The sequence below is a fragment of the Belonocnema kinseyi genome, chromosome 8 (assembly GCF_010883055.1).
Source record: "Belonocnema kinseyi isolate 2016_QV_RU_SX_M_011 chromosome 8, B_treatae_v1, whole genome shotgun sequence".
In the NCBI taxonomy this organism is placed as follows: Eukaryota; Metazoa; Arthropoda; class Insecta; order Hymenoptera; family Cynipidae; genus Belonocnema; species Belonocnema kinseyi.
The window spans coordinates 8,599,334-8,616,484 of NC_046664.1; the positions used below are offsets into that span (position 1 = coordinate 8,599,334).

Sequence of the window (17,151 nt, forward strand, 5' to 3'; positions counted from 1 at the left end):
CTAATCTAATCCTAAAATTATTATTTTTATAAAACATTAAATTGTTTAAAAACATTTTAATTTCCGTTATGACATGAAATTTGAAAAGGTTAAAAACTTTTTTCCCCTTGCTTGGACTCAATGGGTTCTTTGAAACGCAATATAATTTCCACTCGAGACAAGCCTCCCCCGGCCCCGACCGGGGCCCATTCAATACGCGTAACGAGGCTCAAGTTAAACCGACCGACACATATAAAGTCGCTAATTCTTAGTATTTCCACTTGCGGAACAGTCACTTTAGATATGGTTCGCGACCGCTTCAAGATTCTGATTTTGATCCCCGTTTTAAAACGATCGCTTCATTGATAAGTCCGCTTTTCGTATTGAATCAATCTGTAGTCGTTTTCGTTTAAGTTTCACATCAAAGAGTCGCCAAAGGGAACGATTTAAAACTGATAAAAAACATATAAAACATATAACATAAAAAAATGTAAGCAAATCAATTATTTTATGGCAGAAATGATTAAAGGATCATTTAATATTGCTTGAAAACTGGACAATTTCTTACCAAAGATTATTTCTTCTTTTCTTAATGTATAGATAAATGCTTAATATTTCCCCCCTTTTCTGTGAAAAAATTAACCTATTTCCACTTGTAACGGGTTCAAGGCGAGGCTCAAGATAATGCTCGAGGCGAGATTCGAGACGAGGCTCAAGACAATTTTCGAGGCAATGGTCAAGACGATGGTCAAGAAGAGGCTCAAGGCGCGATTCGAGACAAACTCGAGACAAGGCGAGATCTTGGGCAAGATGAGATGAGTGGTATAGGCCGGAAATTCGGTGCTGTGGGAGATGAAACTTTTTTTGCATTCGTTAGGCATGAAACTGTGCCATTTGTTATGTTTTCTAAAAAAGTAGTTTAATTTTTAACCATAAGATTAAATTTCTGAGTAAAAAAACTGCATTTTTTTACCAAAAAGATGAATTTTCAATCAAAGAAGACGAATTTTCAACTAAAAAAGACCATTTTTGACTCAAATAAAGAATCTCCAACCAAAGAAATCAAATTTTCAAAAAAATATATATTACTAACAATTTTTAAACAAGAAGAATAATTTCGTTTACGAAAAAAGACAAATTTTTAACAAAATGCACGAATTTTTAACTAATAAAGATAAATTTACAATACAAAATTAAATAATTAAGTATTCAGGTGAAGAAATAAATTTTCAAACAAAAATACCACAATTTGTCAACTAAAAATTTGAATTTTCAAGATAGAAGAGTAATTGTTTACCACGAAGGTGAATTTTTAACGAATATAATGAATGTTCAAATAAATACTTGCTTTTTCAACTAAACTGGATACAATTATAATAAAAAATAGAATTGTATAATTTTTACGTAAAAAATACATTTCAACCAAAAACAGAACGAATTTTCAAGAAAGATGATTAATTTGGACCAAAAAGACGAATTTTTGAACAAAATACATAAATATTCAAATAAACAATCCACAATGGAATACTTAAATTTTAAGGTAAACAAATTAATTTTTAAAGTAAACAAAACGAACTTTCAATTAAAAGGATGAATTTTCAAGCTAGATGATTAATTTTTTACCACAAAAGACAAATGTATAACATAATACAAGAATTTTCAAACAAATAATTGGAATTTTAACCCAAAAAGACGAATTTCCAACAAAAAATATGATTTTCGACGAAAAGAATTGCTTTCCTTTTTCAATTTTTCAACTTTCTACAATGTACAATTATTTTCCATTAAATAGTTGATTACACTGGTTCACAAATTAATTACTTGGATTGCCTGCATTACTTTAAATTATCTGGATTTCAAGTGGATTGCACCAGATTTGAAATCATTTACATCAGATCACAATTAAATTATATCGATTACAAATGTATTTAATCGTATTAAAAGTGTATTCACGGATTGCAAGTGGATTAATCCGTAGCTTAATTGGATTATGTCGAAACACAGGTAGATTCTCTCGCATTATATCAGATTACAAGCGTATTATGTCAAATTAAAAATGGATTGTCATAGATTAAGAGTGGATTATTTCGGATTACAAGTGGATTATTCCGAATTACAAGTGGATTATCTCTGATTTTAGCGGATTACAAGTGGATTATTCTCAATTACAAGTGAATTATTCTGGATGACAAGTGTAAAAGGATTACAAGTGGATTACTTTGGAGCACAAGTGGATTTCTCTTTACTTCGAATTACTTTAATCGGGCCGCATTACAAGTGGATTTCCCCATATATGAGTGAATTGCCTTGGATTACAAGTGGATTATTCCGGATTACAAGTGGACTATCCGGATTACAAGTGGATTACTTCTGAATATTGAGATTATTTCCAATTACTTTAATCATTCCTCACTAAAAGAGGATTAAACCAGATTAAACAGATTGTACTGAACTTTTACCGACATCGAGACCATTCCACAGCCCAAGTGGTTCGTGTCCTTACTAAGTTTCTAGAACATTTTCGAGGATTGTCGATGACATCATAAAATTATATTACTCAAATTGTGAGTAACGTGTATTGCATACACAACATTAAACTTGTTTACCTAAAATTCGTTACTCAAAATTGCGTAATATCATGTTATGACGTTATCCGTTACCGTTGAGAATATTCTAGAAACTTAGCGCGGACACGAACCACTTAAGCTGTGACAGAGTCTTGATGTCGGTAACATGTCGGTATCAGACATCTTTGATCAGGAGTCCACTTATTTATCTGATAAGAAGATTTATCTTTCAACGACAAGTAGCCAAATTTTCTTATTGGATTCTATTCAAGGTTCCATTAATTCAGTTTGCATTTACGCGAAAAAAAAAGAGAAAAGGTGAAAGTTTTTTGAAAAATGGAAAAAGAAGGGGATAGAGGAAAAAGTTTTTAATTACTTTTTATTATTAATTTGTCTTAATGAGCACGTATCAATAAGGCAATATCAGCGATTTTTTATCGATTTATTCCCAGACTATAACAAGCACCCTGCTGTCAAGCAGTGCCTTCTGCAAATCCAGCCCCATGAGCCGAAGCACCATAACCATAACCATACTGCAGGGCGCAGTCATTTATTTATTTATTGATTATTTTTCCTGGGAGTATGAAGAGGCGTTGCGCCTGTAATACTTTCACTTGCTCGATTACGTGCCTACGTGCCCACGTAGTACGTATGAGTACGTTGTATATCGATCGCAGATGCGTAGGTTTAGACTTTAGAAGCTGAAGCTTGCTTGAGCGCACGAATAAAGCAATATTCTCTCACTCTTGTAACAATTGCACTGCGAGTGCGGGTCAGAAACCCGCATCTGTTGGGGGCATTGAAAAAGAATCTTGTGTACAATGTATGAAAGAAAAAAAGTAGTAACAAAAATAAAATGAAATCTGAAACTGCTGATTAAATTCGCCTACCGATGCCGATTCAAAACTGGACAGCCTGGAGTAAAATGAAGTGCGCTTAAAAAAAGAGTTCGAATCTCTTCTCGAATCTAGTTTTTTCTCGAATCACGTCTCGAGCCTCGTCTCGAATCTCGTTTCGTCTAAAATCACTTCTTGAATCATGTTTCGAACCTCATCTCGAATCTTGCCTCGAATTCCTTTCAAGTCTAGTAAAAAATTGCGACGGTTGGACACCCGACCGAAACTAAAGGTTTCTGTTCGTGGCTACGATATCCAAAAACGGGGAAGAAGGACAATTTTTCAAGAAAAAGGGGCAAAATACGAGAAACATTAAACATTCACTTTTACATTCGGAAAAGAAACAATCTTTCATGAGAAATTGTGTAGTTATTATATAATGTTCAATAAGTTTCTAATAATGTCTGCCAATAGAGCATTTATTTAACATTGTATATACTAAAATCATTGAAAATCCATTAACGGCGATACAAAAAAGCCCGAGAAAATATAAAATTTTATTGTAGCAACAGTTTTTATAAGTTTTAAATCGCATTCATAATCAAAAATCATTCCTCTTTAAATACTCCTTCATTAATTATTAATTCGTGATGTTTATAAGCAGAATTAAATATTTCTGTCCACATCTTGTTATTGCATCCTTATAATTCATATTTTTAATCTGAATTTGAAAAAACACTCTTCAATGCTCTGAAACTAAAATAAAGAAATTTTCAAGTTTTATCTATTATTTTACAATAATTAAAACAAACCATTAGAAAATGCACAGTGACAAATTTGTTAATATTAAGAACAAAATTTTTGAAACGAAATATTTTAAATTCTCTAAAATTTGTCGAATTCATTCATAACACTTAAAGCTATTACAATCCGTCGTATATCCTAAATATATCCCATTTAAACAAATAAGTTACTTGATGGCAAAAATGATTCAAAAATCATTTATTCTTATTGATTAACTGTACAATTTCTTATAAATTATTGTTTCCTCTTTTCTAAATTTATAAATAAATGTTTATTTTTCTCCCGATTTTCCCCTTTTTCATGAAAAATTTTCCTATTTGCTCTTCAGTTGTTCGTAATCTCGGCCAGAAAACCTTATTCTTTTGGTCGGCTGTATTTACGTCGTACTTTTTGTACGATACACGAGAGAAGACTCAAGACAAGATTCGAGACGCAATTCGAGACGTAATTCGAGACGAGGCTCGAGACGTGATTGAAGAAGCGACTCGAGGCCAACGAGGTTTGAGCCATAATGAGATGAATGGTACAGGAACAGAATAAAGTAAAAAAGGGGAAAGGCAATAGAAAGGAAAGGTCTTTTTTTTTCTAATTTTTTAGCTCTTTTTGGGCTGAAACTATTTTTAAAAATATTGAATGAAGCCATTTTATTCACTCCAGGCTCCCAATTTTGGATCATCATCGGTAGGCGAACTTTTAATTTTCTATCATAAGTGCGTCTATGCTAATCAAATTTGAACAAATTTATGTGTGACACTTAATTCTTGGCACAATTAAAAAAAAAATTACAATTTATAATTATTATTGTGCATAAAGATATAATTACGAAGATTAATACAAAAAAGTTGTCGACATTTTTGACAAGGTGCTGGAACACAATAAAATCTCATAAACTAATATGTAGCAGTGGTCTATGCTTATGCTAGGAAATTAAACTAAATGTAACAGAGCGCAGTGAAAATGCTCAAATTAATCGAATCGTTTGTTCTATGGGATATCGAAAACAAAATTTGAAATCGGTTAATATCTTCCATTCTTCTTTTTTTAATTGAAAACTAAGGTCACAATAATAATTTTATTAGTTAAAGTAATAATAAAGATTTGTTTTTGATAAGCTTTAGGAGTGCGGTCTATGCTTATTGCAGTGAAAATGCTAAAATTGATCGAACTGTTCGATCAAAGGGTAACAACAAAAATTGTACAGATTTTGCTAGTAAATAATAATAAAAAATTATGAATTCAAACAATTGTTTTGACTAATTTAAAATTAGAAACATTTTATTATTTTACTTTCACAAAGCAAATTGTTTCGTGGTGTTAAAAAGTTGTTTTTTTTTACTTTTTTCCTTTGCCAACAAATTTCTTGTCTAGTTTATATTTTGAGAATACAATATTTCGTTGCAAACGATTCTGCTAGTAGCATGAACTGCAGTCAGATTTGAAATGCTGGATTCAATTTAATGAAGTTTTCCAATTAAAAGTTTACTTTGTCAATTGTCAGAAATGTAAGAATTTTCAAAATAGGTGAAAAAGGTGAATAGCTGACGACCTATGATCAATAACATTTTTTATCATTAAGTGAATAATTAATTAGTTATTTAACCATCATAAAAATTTAATTTCAATATTTCCTAAGTCCATCTCATTTTGTCAACAAACCTTGAAAACCAAAGGTATCTCTTACTGTACTTTTTACCTCAAACTTAATTTGCCTTCTTCAGACATTCACTATCTGCTGTGGCAACAGTGCACTTTAGGCGGTTCAGGGAGCAACATATCAAGGATCTTAAAAAAAATAACGCGATTTTTTAATTCTACATTATTATTATATACTAAAATTTATAAATATAAAAATGAACCGTTGGGTTGGAAAAGTTGCGGTAGTAACAGGTGCTTCAGCTGGAATAGGATTAGCTATAACGAAATCCTTAGTTCGAGAAGGAATGATTGTCGTTGGACTGGCCAGAAGGAAAATTAAAATGGAGGTCAGAAAATATATAATTTAATATGAATAATAATATTGAAAATCTCAATATACATTTTTAAGGGTGGTTTCTAAAAACAAAAACAAATTTTTTGTCATTTCCGGGTTAGTAGATTAGAAAATTCAACTATTTTTCGTTGAAAATTAATTGTTTTTTATTTAAAAGTCTATTATTATATGTTTGGTTCAGAATTCATCTTTTAACTATTTTAACATTTAACTATTCCATTTTTAGACACAAAGTAATCGTTTTTAGTAGAAAATTCAACTATTTGTTTGTTTGAAAATAATTTTTGTAGTTAAAGATCTATCTCTTGAAACATTAACTGTCTGGTTGAAAATTAGTATTTTTTGTTGCAAATAAATTTTTTGAACTGCACATTTGACAATTACATTTTTCGTTAAAAAATTAACTTTTTTCATGAAAATTTATAATTTTGGGCTGAATATTCAACTGTTTTGTAGAAAGATCATATTTTTCGTTTCAACATTTGTTTTCTTGAAAATTCGTGTTTTTGGTTGAAAATTCAACTATTTTCGTAAAAAAAGTCCATTATTTGGTTTAAGATTAACTTTTTTGTTGAAAATTCATATTTTAAGGATCAAAATTTGTCTTTTTGATTTGAAAAATTAAAAATTCGGTTGACATTTTTTTTCTTTCTTGAGTAAAAAATATTTTGAAGCTGCTTAGTTTGAGATAATCTGTTTCAGTTGAGAATTCAACTATTTATTGAAAATTAATTTTTTTAAACTGTGAATTTAACTATTCCATTATTAGATAAAAATTTATCTTTTTCGCGGGAAATTTAACTATTTGATTGTTTGAAAATTTATTTATGTTCAAAAATTCATTTTTGTAGGTAAAGACATATGTCTTGAAAATTTAACTGTTTTGTTGAAAATTAGCATTTTTTGTTGCAAATCAATTTTTTGAACTGCGCATTTGACAATTCCATTTTTCGTTAAAAAATTAACTTTTTTCATGAAAATTTATAATTTTGGGCTGAATATTCAACTGTTTTGTAGAAAGCTCATATTTTTCGTTTCAACATTTGTTTTCTTGAAAATTCGTGTTTTGGGTTGAAAATTCAACTATTTTGGTTAAAAAACTTTCTCTTTTTGGTTAAAGATGAACTTTTTTGTTCAAAATTCATATTTGAAGCCTGAAAATTTGTCAATTTGACTTGAAAAATTAAAAATTCGGTTGACATTTTTTTTCTTTTTCAAGTAAAAAATATCCTACAGCTGCTCAGTTTGAGATGATCTGTTTTAGTCGAGGTTTTAACCATTTTGTTAAAAATACATTTTTTTTTAAACTGTGCATTTTATTATTCCATTTTTAGATAAAAATTAATAGTTTTTAGTTGAAATTCAATTATGTGGTTGTTTGAAAATTGATTTATGTTCAAAAATTCATTTTTGTAGTTAAAGACATATGTCTTGAAAATTTAACTGTTTTGTTGAAAATGAGCATTTTTTGTTGCAAATCAATTTTTTGAACTGCACATTTGACAATTCTATTTTTCATTAAAAATTAACTTTTTTGTTGAAAATTTATAATTTTGGGCTGATAATTGAACTATTTTGTAGAAAAATCATCTTTTTCGTTTCAACATTTGTTATCATGAAAATTCGTGTTTTGGGTTGAAAATTCAACTATTTTGGTTAAAAAAGTTCCTCTATTTTGTTAAAGATTAATTTTTTCTTCCAAAATTCATATTTTAAGGCTCAAAATTTGTCTTTTTAACTTGAAAATTTATAAATTTGTTTGGGCTTTTTTCTTTCTTGAGTAAAAAATGTTTTGCAGCTGCTTGGTTTGATATAATCTATTTTGGAAGAAAATTTCACTATTTTGTTGAAAATTCTTTTTTTGTTGTTCTTTTTCAGATAAAAAGTTCGTCCCTCTGAATTTTTTTCCAATAAATATAGCTTTTGAATTGTTTTCGTAAGCTGATGGGCAGATTATATTATTAATTATTTATTTTTTCTAATCTGTTTATCTGATTTAGAGTGAAATGGAAAGCTTAAAAGAAAAAGGAACATTTCATGCACTTGAATGTGATGTTTCTAAACAAGAAGATGTGATTAAAACATTTGACTGGATAAAGAAGAACTTAGGAGTCGTCCATGTATTGGTTAATAATGCTGGCGTTCTTGCTACCGGAAAAATTCTTGGTATTTTATTATATTTTCAAAATTAAAAAAGGTACACAAACTCAGGAAAATTGTGATAATAGATGAAATTTTTAGATTCCAACAAAGAAACTTGGGAAAAATTATTTGGTGTAAACGTTATGGGCTTACTGTACTGTAGTCAGGAAGCTGTTAAAAGTATGAAGGAATCTGGTCAAGAAGGTCACTTGATAAACATAAACAGGTTTGCTTCAATTTATGATAAAACCGAGGCTAAAGAAACTCGGGAAATTACTTTTTTTAGTTTGAGTAAAGAATATGATTTAAAAGTAGATAGGCAGGGTCGGTTCTAATTCAAGATTTCTAACGAATTTGCGTAAACAGTTTCAAGGTTATGTACTGTGAAAAAACAAGGATAATTTATTGCTTCCTCGCAAACAAAAATTCATTTAAAAAGACCTGTCATTATTTATTTCATGCGCAAAAGATGCATGTTTGACAATAAATGTGATTTATTCTTTTCTTATAGATAATACATTTGATGAAAAACTCCTGTGTTTATTTATTAAGTGCGGAAATAACTCGTGAAACACATTATTCTGCAGCCTAGAACCTTTTAGAACTTTAGTATAAAGAGGCAGATATATTATTAGAGAACATTCTACACCTGAAGTGGTTCTTGTCCATGCTAAGCTTCTAGAATATTTTTTGATAACGTCAATAAATGACACTGTGCAATTGTGAAAAACGATGTTTACGTGTTTCTAGCTATTTCGATTAAAATTTAAAATATTCTGGAACTTAAAAGACAAAGAGGAAGATATAATAAAAATTAAAAGGTGTTCTATAAACTTAGCACGGAAATGAACCAATTCAGCTGTAGAATGTTCTCGCAAATTCGGGTCTCACAATTTCGCAGTATTATTTTGTGAAGTCAGCATGACTCTTCGAGAACGTTCTATAAACTTAGCTAGGCATGAACCACTAACGCTATCAAATCATTTTGATATCGATAAGGTAGGAATCTTGAATGATTACAACCTTGTCTATATCCTTTCAAATATAAATTAAAATTATTTTTTGCGATATTGGCTGCGACACTGTGTGAATATGACTTTTATCCAGCTCATTTAAAACAAAATGTAGATTTTTGAAGACTTCGAAATCAAATTTTAAAACTTTCTACGGTTATTGAAATGTTTCAAGATATCTAATAAAAAAAATTGTCTTTAATTTTCCTAGGAAAATTTAAAATGGTTTTTAGTTTAAAGCATTAATTTTAAAGCAGTATTATACAGATTTGCAAACGTTTTTAAAGATTTCCAACATTGTGGAAAAAAACCTGGAATATTTGAAGACAATTTTAACATTTTTTTAAATTTTCAAACTTTTTAAGAATAATTCAAGTTAGTTTATAATAGATTTGGAAGAATTCACCTCTTTTGGTACATACTTAATCTAAGAAATATAGAAAAATATAGAAAAATATATCTGAAAAATATAGTTTTCCTATGATTTTAAGAATCAAAATATTATAACTGATCTCGTTTCTAATAAGAAAAATTATTTTTTATAAAAAATGTTAAAATTCATAAAAAAAACATTAATATTAACCATGTTTTTTTGCAATTGAATTTCTTTTACCGTCTCTTCTTGCCAATTCTTGAAAACTAATTGCATTTTAATAAATGACGGCTTATTTTTCCCGGATAAAGATTCTATAAAACTCTACTATTTCCAATTTTGAAATTAAATTTTTCTATGGCTGAAGTCATTAGAACAATTTATGTTTAAGAAAATCATTTATTAAAATACAATTATTTTTTAATAATTAGTAAGAAGCGACGGTCAGAAACATTTCAATTGCAAAAAGCATGGTTAAAATAAATGCTTTTTTTTGTGAATTTTAACGTTTTTTATTTAAAATAATATTTTTATTTAAAATGAAATCAGTTATAACATTTTGATTCTTAAAATCATAAAAAAAAACTATCTTTTCAGATATCTGATTTTTCGGACAACTACCTTAAACTGCTTTGGTTGAGGATTAAATTATTTTGTTCAAAATTGGTCTTTTCTGGATGAATTGAATTGTTTTTTATTTAAAAATAAAATCGTTTTTTTATTGAAATATCAACGTTAAATTTCTGGCTGAGAATTCATCTTTTTTTGGTTGAAAATGCAACTATTTGGTTAAATTTTTTTCTTTATTGACTCAAAAATCTTTCTTATTTGAAAATTCAACTATTTTTTTTTAATCCGCGTCTTTTTTGCTCAAATTCAACTGTTTTTTATTTAAAACTATTATATTCGTTGTCAAGAATTCATCTTTTTTTGTTGAAGATTCAATTACTTCTATAAAGATCCATTATTTTGGTTAACTATTTTGTTAAAAATCTTTTCTGGATTTGCTCAAATGTTTTAAATTCAGAATAAATATCTTTTTTGGTCGAAATATTTTCTCTAGAATTGTACAAAAATTATATTTGTATAGGCTTAAAAATAAATAAAAAAATTAAGTTATTCAAACTTTTTATTTTATATTAAAAATTATTATTTCCCTCCTAAAAAAGTTCATAAATTTGGAAAATTATTGCTTTTTTTAAGTTGAGAATATAATTCAAATATAAATAAAATTTTTTTTTTGCAGCGTTACAGGACACAAACTGATTAGCAATCCGGGAATATTCATAAACGTATATGGTGCAACAAAATATGCAGTTACTTCATTAACAGAATCCTTAGAATTGGAATTAATTGGTTCTAAAATAAGAACAACGGTATGTATTTTTTTAAACTGTTTATATTTAATCAAATATGATATCGTTTTCAAAGTGTCTGCATGTACCGAAAAAATCCGACTATTCGTACAGAAATTAATAAGATTCCTACCTTACCGACATCGAGAAAATTCTAAAGCTAAAGTGGATCGTGTCCAGACTGCATTATAGAATATTCTCGAAAGGTCCCGATGGTGTCACAAAATAATATTGCGCAATTTTCCGAGACGAATTTAGCGTAAACAACTTCAAGGTTATTTATTATCCCAATTAGCGATTTGGCGTAAACACTTTCAAGGTGAAATTTTTGTTTGTCGCTGTTTTTCTCGTAACTATGTGGGCAGTAGAAAATGAAAAGATAAATCAAAATATAAACTTAAAAGTGTTTACGCGAAATGCTTAATTGAGATAGTAAATAACCTTTACGTTGCTTACGCAGAATTCGTTGCACAACATTGTGCAATATCATTTTGTCACGTCACCGGTACCCTTAGGGAATATTATAGAAAATTAACTCAGAAACGAACCACTTCAGGTTTAGAAATTTCATTGGAAATAGACCATTTAACCTTCCGGTTGAAGTTTTTTCCGGTCGTTTTATGTAATTTATTTCGATGATAGTAATGATGTGTAAATAATAATTAAAATTGGATTCATTTTTTTGTTATAGAGCATCAGTCCAGGATACGTGCATACAGATATTACTAAAACAACAACAATAAGTGATCCTAAGATACTAGAAGTTTTAAAGGACCCTGGATTAGAAGCAGAGGACATTGCAGATTCTGTGGTTTATGTATTAGGTACACCTCCACGTGTTCAAGTAACAGAACTAATAATTAAACCAGTTGGGGGCCTTTTATAAATTAACGTAAAATGGGACTCAGCGGTTCCCTTTTTTCGGTCATTTACAATAAAGAGCAAGCAGGTATTTACATAAGATATTCAGAGATCACGTTCAGAAATTCAATTTTACGGAAAGTAGGGGATTTTCTTTTAAAGAAGTAATTTTATTCCAATAAAAATACCAGTGTAATTAACTTTCGTAACTTACTTTCCCTCCCCTACTCTCCCAGACATTCCCATAGCTACTCTCCCTTCACTTCAAAACTGGCTATTCCTTCTCCAACATCTTTCTTATTTACTCTCTTTTCTCCTCACTTCCCCTGCTGACACTACCCTTCTCCTACTCCCCTTCCCTACCCTTCCTTTTCACTCATGTCCTCTAATCCCTCGCCCCACTCTCCATCCCATAAATTCCCCCTACTTCTTCTACTTGCCTTTCCTTACATCGCCTCCTTCCCCTCCCATCATTTCTCCTACTTATCTACCATCATTTCTCCTGATTCATCTTCCCTCATTTCCCTTATTATACTCCACTCATTTACCCTACTTCATCAATTTCCTCTACTTCCCCTTCCATTATTTCCCAAATTTCTCCCTCATTTGCCCTCCTCTCACTTCCTTTACTTCCCAGATCTTATTTTCCCTTACTTTTCACATCCCATCATTTCCCCGCATTCACCCTACATTTCTTCTCACAACCACTACAACCCCCATTTACTTCCTTTAATTTCTCTCCCCTCACTTCTCGATTCTTAACTTTCCATACTTTTCCTACTTACCATTCCATTATATCCCCTGATTTAGCACCCATAATTTTCGATACTTCACTCTCCTTAAGTCCACTACTTCCCTAATTCATCTCTTTTAATTTCCCCTACTTTCCCTACCCTCATTTGACGTAGATCCACTCCACTCACTCCTTTATTTCCCTTCACTTTCCCACCCCTCATTTACCCTTGATCATCTACTTCCCCTCTCTTAATTTCACCTGCTTCCCCTCTCATTTTTTCGTCAACTTCAAATTAATTCCCCTCACTCACCCTACTTCCAATCTCATAATTTCCCCTCACTTTCCCTACTAACGCTACTTACAGTCTTAGAATTTTCACTAATTTCACACCCATCATTTCCCCTTACTTCTACTCCCCTCCTGCCCCATCAGTTCCTCTACGCTTGTTTCCCATGCTTTATATTCGCTTATTTTCCTTTCCATTCTTTTACTTTTAATTTCCTTTACTTTCACTCCCCTCATTCCCTACTTCCCATTCATTTTTACTAATTTCCCTACTCAAATTTTTTCTACTTCCCCTCCCTTCGTTTCTCATCATTTTCCCTAACCTAATCCCCCCTATTTTGCTTATCCTCATGTCTTTTACTTTTATTTCTCTCATTTTCTCTCCTTCATTTTATCTACTGCACCTCATTCTTCCTCAATTAATTTAATTTGTCTAATTTAATTTTCCCTCTCTACATTTCCAATAATTTTCTCCACCCTCATTTCTACTAATTTCCTTCTCCTGATTTTTCTACTTGTATAGTACCCCTAATGCCGCTTCATTCTACATAAATTCTCCTGCTTTCCCTAACCTCATTTTCCCTAATTTCCTTCCCATCATTTCCTTTACTTTCACTTCTCTCATTTTCCCTACTTCCGTAGTTTCACTACTACCCACTCATTCTCCCTCACTTCTACTAATTTCCCAGCTCTCATTTCCCCTACTTCCCTCCCCATCATTTTCCCTACGTTCCTTCTCATTTCTTCCACTTTCAGTCATCTCATTTTCACTACTCCCCTACTTCATATAATTGCTCTCCCATCACTTTTTCTACTAACCACCTCATTGTCAAACAATTCTGTTAATTTCCATCCTTTAATTTTCCTCATTTCTCCTAATTGCCTCCACTTTCACTCCTCTCACGTTCTCTACTTCCATAGTTCCTGTACTAACCACCTCATTCCCCATCAATTTACCTAATTTCCCGTACTGGACCTACTTCACCTCCCCTAATTTCTCCTCCTTTATCCACCTTCATTTCCAATAATTTCCTTTACCTCTTTACCTCTGCTTTCATTCCTCTCATTTTATCTACTTTTTTAGATCCTCTACTACCCCCTCATTCCCCATTACTTCTTCTAATTCCCCCTACTTCACCTCCCCTTATTTTTCTCATTTTCATCCCCTCATTTTCTTTAATTCCACTCCTCTCAGTTTCCCTACTACCTTAGTTCTCCTACTACCCCTTCATTCCTCGTCACTTCTTCTAAGTTGTCTCACATAATTACCCCTACTTTACCACCCTTCATTTAACAACTACCCTATCTTTATTTCCTCTACTCTTGCTTCCCTCATTTCCTTTACTTTTGCTCCCCTCTTTTTCCCTTTTTCGTCTACTTTCTCTCTCGTTATTCCCTCTACTACCTTCCTCATTCTCACTCACTTCTCATACTTTTCCTCCCATAATTCCCGTTTGACCTGCTTCTCCTTCCATAATTTCCCTTCAATTACGAGGGAAGAACAGCCGAACGAAACTATAACATTTTTTTCTCAGGGCTACGAAACTCTAAAAATGAAAAAAAAATGTATTTTAACCAAAAATTATATTCTGTTTTATTGAGTTTCACTAACTTAGTTCGCATTTAAGTGAAAAGACGAGAAACAAGAAAGTGTCTTGAGTAACCGTCGGAAAAAAGAACAATTCTTTAAAAAGGGGAAGAATAGGAGAATAGGGTTCATTCTTTTTTCCTAAGTTAAAATAAACCAGGGCTTGAAGAAACTGGAATAAAAATTTCTTGTTTTTACTTCGGCTCTTACTTGATCACATATGATGTCCCATTTTTTCTCATTATCATACTGCTTCAAAAGCTTTGCTTTGTCAGGCGGCAAATCCATTGAAGCCTGAAACACAAAAAGAAGATTCACATTTAGTACAACACGCGGAATGGACCGCAACATAATTACATGGGAGAAAAGAGAGCTTGTTAAATCAAACATTTTGCTGGTATCTTTTCATGTAGCTAATTTCGTCCCTGGGAATGAAAAAAAAGTTTTAGAAGGACTGAAAATGATCTTACAAAAATAGAACTTTCACTTACGTGCAAAAAATGCAGTCTACAGAGCCCAGAGTGATCTCAAAACAGGAAAAATAGGGTAATTTTTCACGCAAATGAAGGATTAAATTCTTTTTTTTCTTCTAATTAATGTTTCGGTGTCATATAAAAATTAATATAAATCATTTTACATTCCTAAGATTTCAAGTCAAAATAGATTGCATTAATAAAAAAACGGTTTAATTTTCAACCAAACAAAACTTTCTACCGACTTATTTTCGACAGTTAAATTTTCGACCAAAAAGATCAGATTAACAAAACAGTTGGATTTTCAAAAAAACCTATACAATTGTTTAAGTGAAACTCTGCCTTTTGTGCGACGATTCGCAAATGCTCTGAGGACAAATTTTCGATATCCCCACTGCTGCCACGCTAAGTTTTTTTATATATGTCTATGTATCTGTCTGTGCTCTCTTACTATGCGATATCTTCAAAACTCGTGATGATTCCTCACGAAAAATTTTGAAGTTATTCTGCCGGAGCTATAGGATCTTATTTCTTAGATTGTGTAATATTTATTATTACATAAATTTGTAATATTAATATTACAAACTGACAAGCATATCGAAAAATTGTAACATCTATAATTATTAATCCATCAAAGTTTCACTTCTGCTGGGCCGCCCCACTGCCACACTAGGGTTATCCAAAAGTTCGAATTTCGGGACAAAAAAGAATAAAGTTAAAACAAAAAAGTTGCATTTTCAAACTGATAATTTTATTTTTAAGTCAATACCCGAAAGTTTATTTTTATAAGAAATTTTTAAACTTTCAAGTCAAAAAGACGTAATTTCAAAAAAACAGTAACACTTTTAACCAGAAAGTATAAATTATTTACAAAATACATGAATTTTCAACTTAAAAGTTGAACATTCAATTAAAATAATGAATGTTCAACCCCCAAAAAATAAATTGTTGAGAAAATTAATTAATTTTAAACAAAATAATTAAATTTTCAACAAACTAGTTGAATTTTTAACCAATAATTTAAATTTGTGAACTAAGAAAATAAATTTTCTACTAAGGACAAATTTTCAACAAAGTAGATAATTTAAAATTTTGAAAAAAGAAATAAATCTTCAACAAAAATAATTTTAAGAGAGTAGTTTAACTTTTAAACCTTCGTTGATTTTTTAAACAGAAAAGATTTTTATTTTTATTTTAAAAAGTTGAATTCAACCAAAAATTACAAAATTTCAAAACAGTTAAATCCTCAAAAAAAAAAAAAAAAAAGAAAAATTAATTAAATCGAAAATGGAATAGATAAATTTTCACTCAATAAAATAACTTGTTATTTCGCGATTTTTATTTGAAATTAAAAAAGTGCAATTCAACAAAAAAAGAGATAGATTTTCAACTAAAATGATGAGTTAACAAAAAGAAAAAGGAATTTTTCACAATGTAGTTCAACTCTCAACCAAGTAGTCAGATTGTCAGCTAAAAAAATATGAATTTTAAACGAAAATTATAATAATTGAGATGACAACCAACAAACATTTTAATTTCCATTGAAAACAGTCAAATTTAACGAAAAATACAAATTTTCAACAACAAAATTAATTTTCTATGAAAATAGCTGAATTTTCAACCCAAAAAGGCGAATTTTCAACCATAAAAGATTACTTTTAACTAAAAAGTTGACTTTTCAATAAAATAATTTTGATTTTTTTATTAAAAAAAAAAATTTGAAAACATCAATTTGAAATTATTTACAAAATAGAATTTGTGACTTTTGATGATGATTCAATATCCATTTATTGACAGGCTTTAAGGTCAAGTGAAAAATAAAGTGAGACTTCATTGAAGTAGCTTAGAAAAAGACGAAGCTGTTTGCAGACAATGAATGAGTCACAGCGCATAAATTATCGTTTAAATAAAGCGAGCGCAGACTCTCAAACGTGTCTTACGATTCATGCAAAAACTTGCTACAAAATCTGATCTTTTACGACTTGCCTGAAGATGAGTGCCTACCAGTCTGCAATTCGTTTTCATCTGCGAAATTTTAAGTAAATGTTGACTTTTAGTCCGGGAGCTGGGTATGTTCCCGTATGCATTCAAGAGGCAAAAGGTAAAAACTAGTTAATCTTATGTATTTTGACCCGCTGAATCCAATGGT

At 30.4% G+C, this 17,151-nt stretch overlaps 2 protein-coding genes across 3 annotated transcripts in view; one reads left to right on the forward strand and one right to left on the reverse strand.

Moving 5' to 3' along the window:
* Positions 1-14,817, reverse strand: part of LOC117178105 (formin-like protein) — a 101,648-nt gene extending 86,831 nt beyond the window's left edge. For both annotated transcript variants that reach the window (XM_033369348.1, XM_033369350.1), the window contains exon 1: positions 14,740-14,817. In XM_033369348.1, coding sequence (XP_033225239.1) covers positions 14,740-14,817 — 78 coding nt within the window. The remainder of the gene's footprint in view (positions 1-14,739) is intronic.
* Positions 5,956-12,219, forward strand: LOC117178106 (farnesol dehydrogenase-like). Its single transcript, XM_033369351.1, has 5 exons — positions 5,956-6,168; positions 8,177-8,342; positions 8,418-8,544; positions 10,951-11,080; positions 11,751-12,219. The coding sequence occupies exons 1-5, from the start codon at positions 6,037-6,039 to the stop codon at positions 11,943-11,945; spliced, it is 750 nt and encodes a 249-aa protein (XP_033225242.1). The 5' UTR covers positions 5,956-6,036; the 3' UTR covers positions 11,946-12,219.
* Positions 14,818-17,151: the final 2,334 nt, after the last annotated feature.

Coding starts and splice junctions, on each gene's coding strand:
- LOC117178106 (XM_033369351.1), top strand. CDS start 6,037: ATGAACCGTTGGGTTGGAAAAGTTGCGGTAGTAACAGGTGCTTCAGCT. Junction 8,545..10,950: donor CACTTGATAAACATAAACAG/GTTTGCTTCAAT, acceptor TTTTTTTTGCAG/CGTTACAGGACACAAACTGA. Junction 11,081..11,750: donor GTTCTAAAATAAGAACAACG/GTATGTATTTTT, acceptor TTTTTGTTATAG/AGCATCAGTCCAGGATACGT.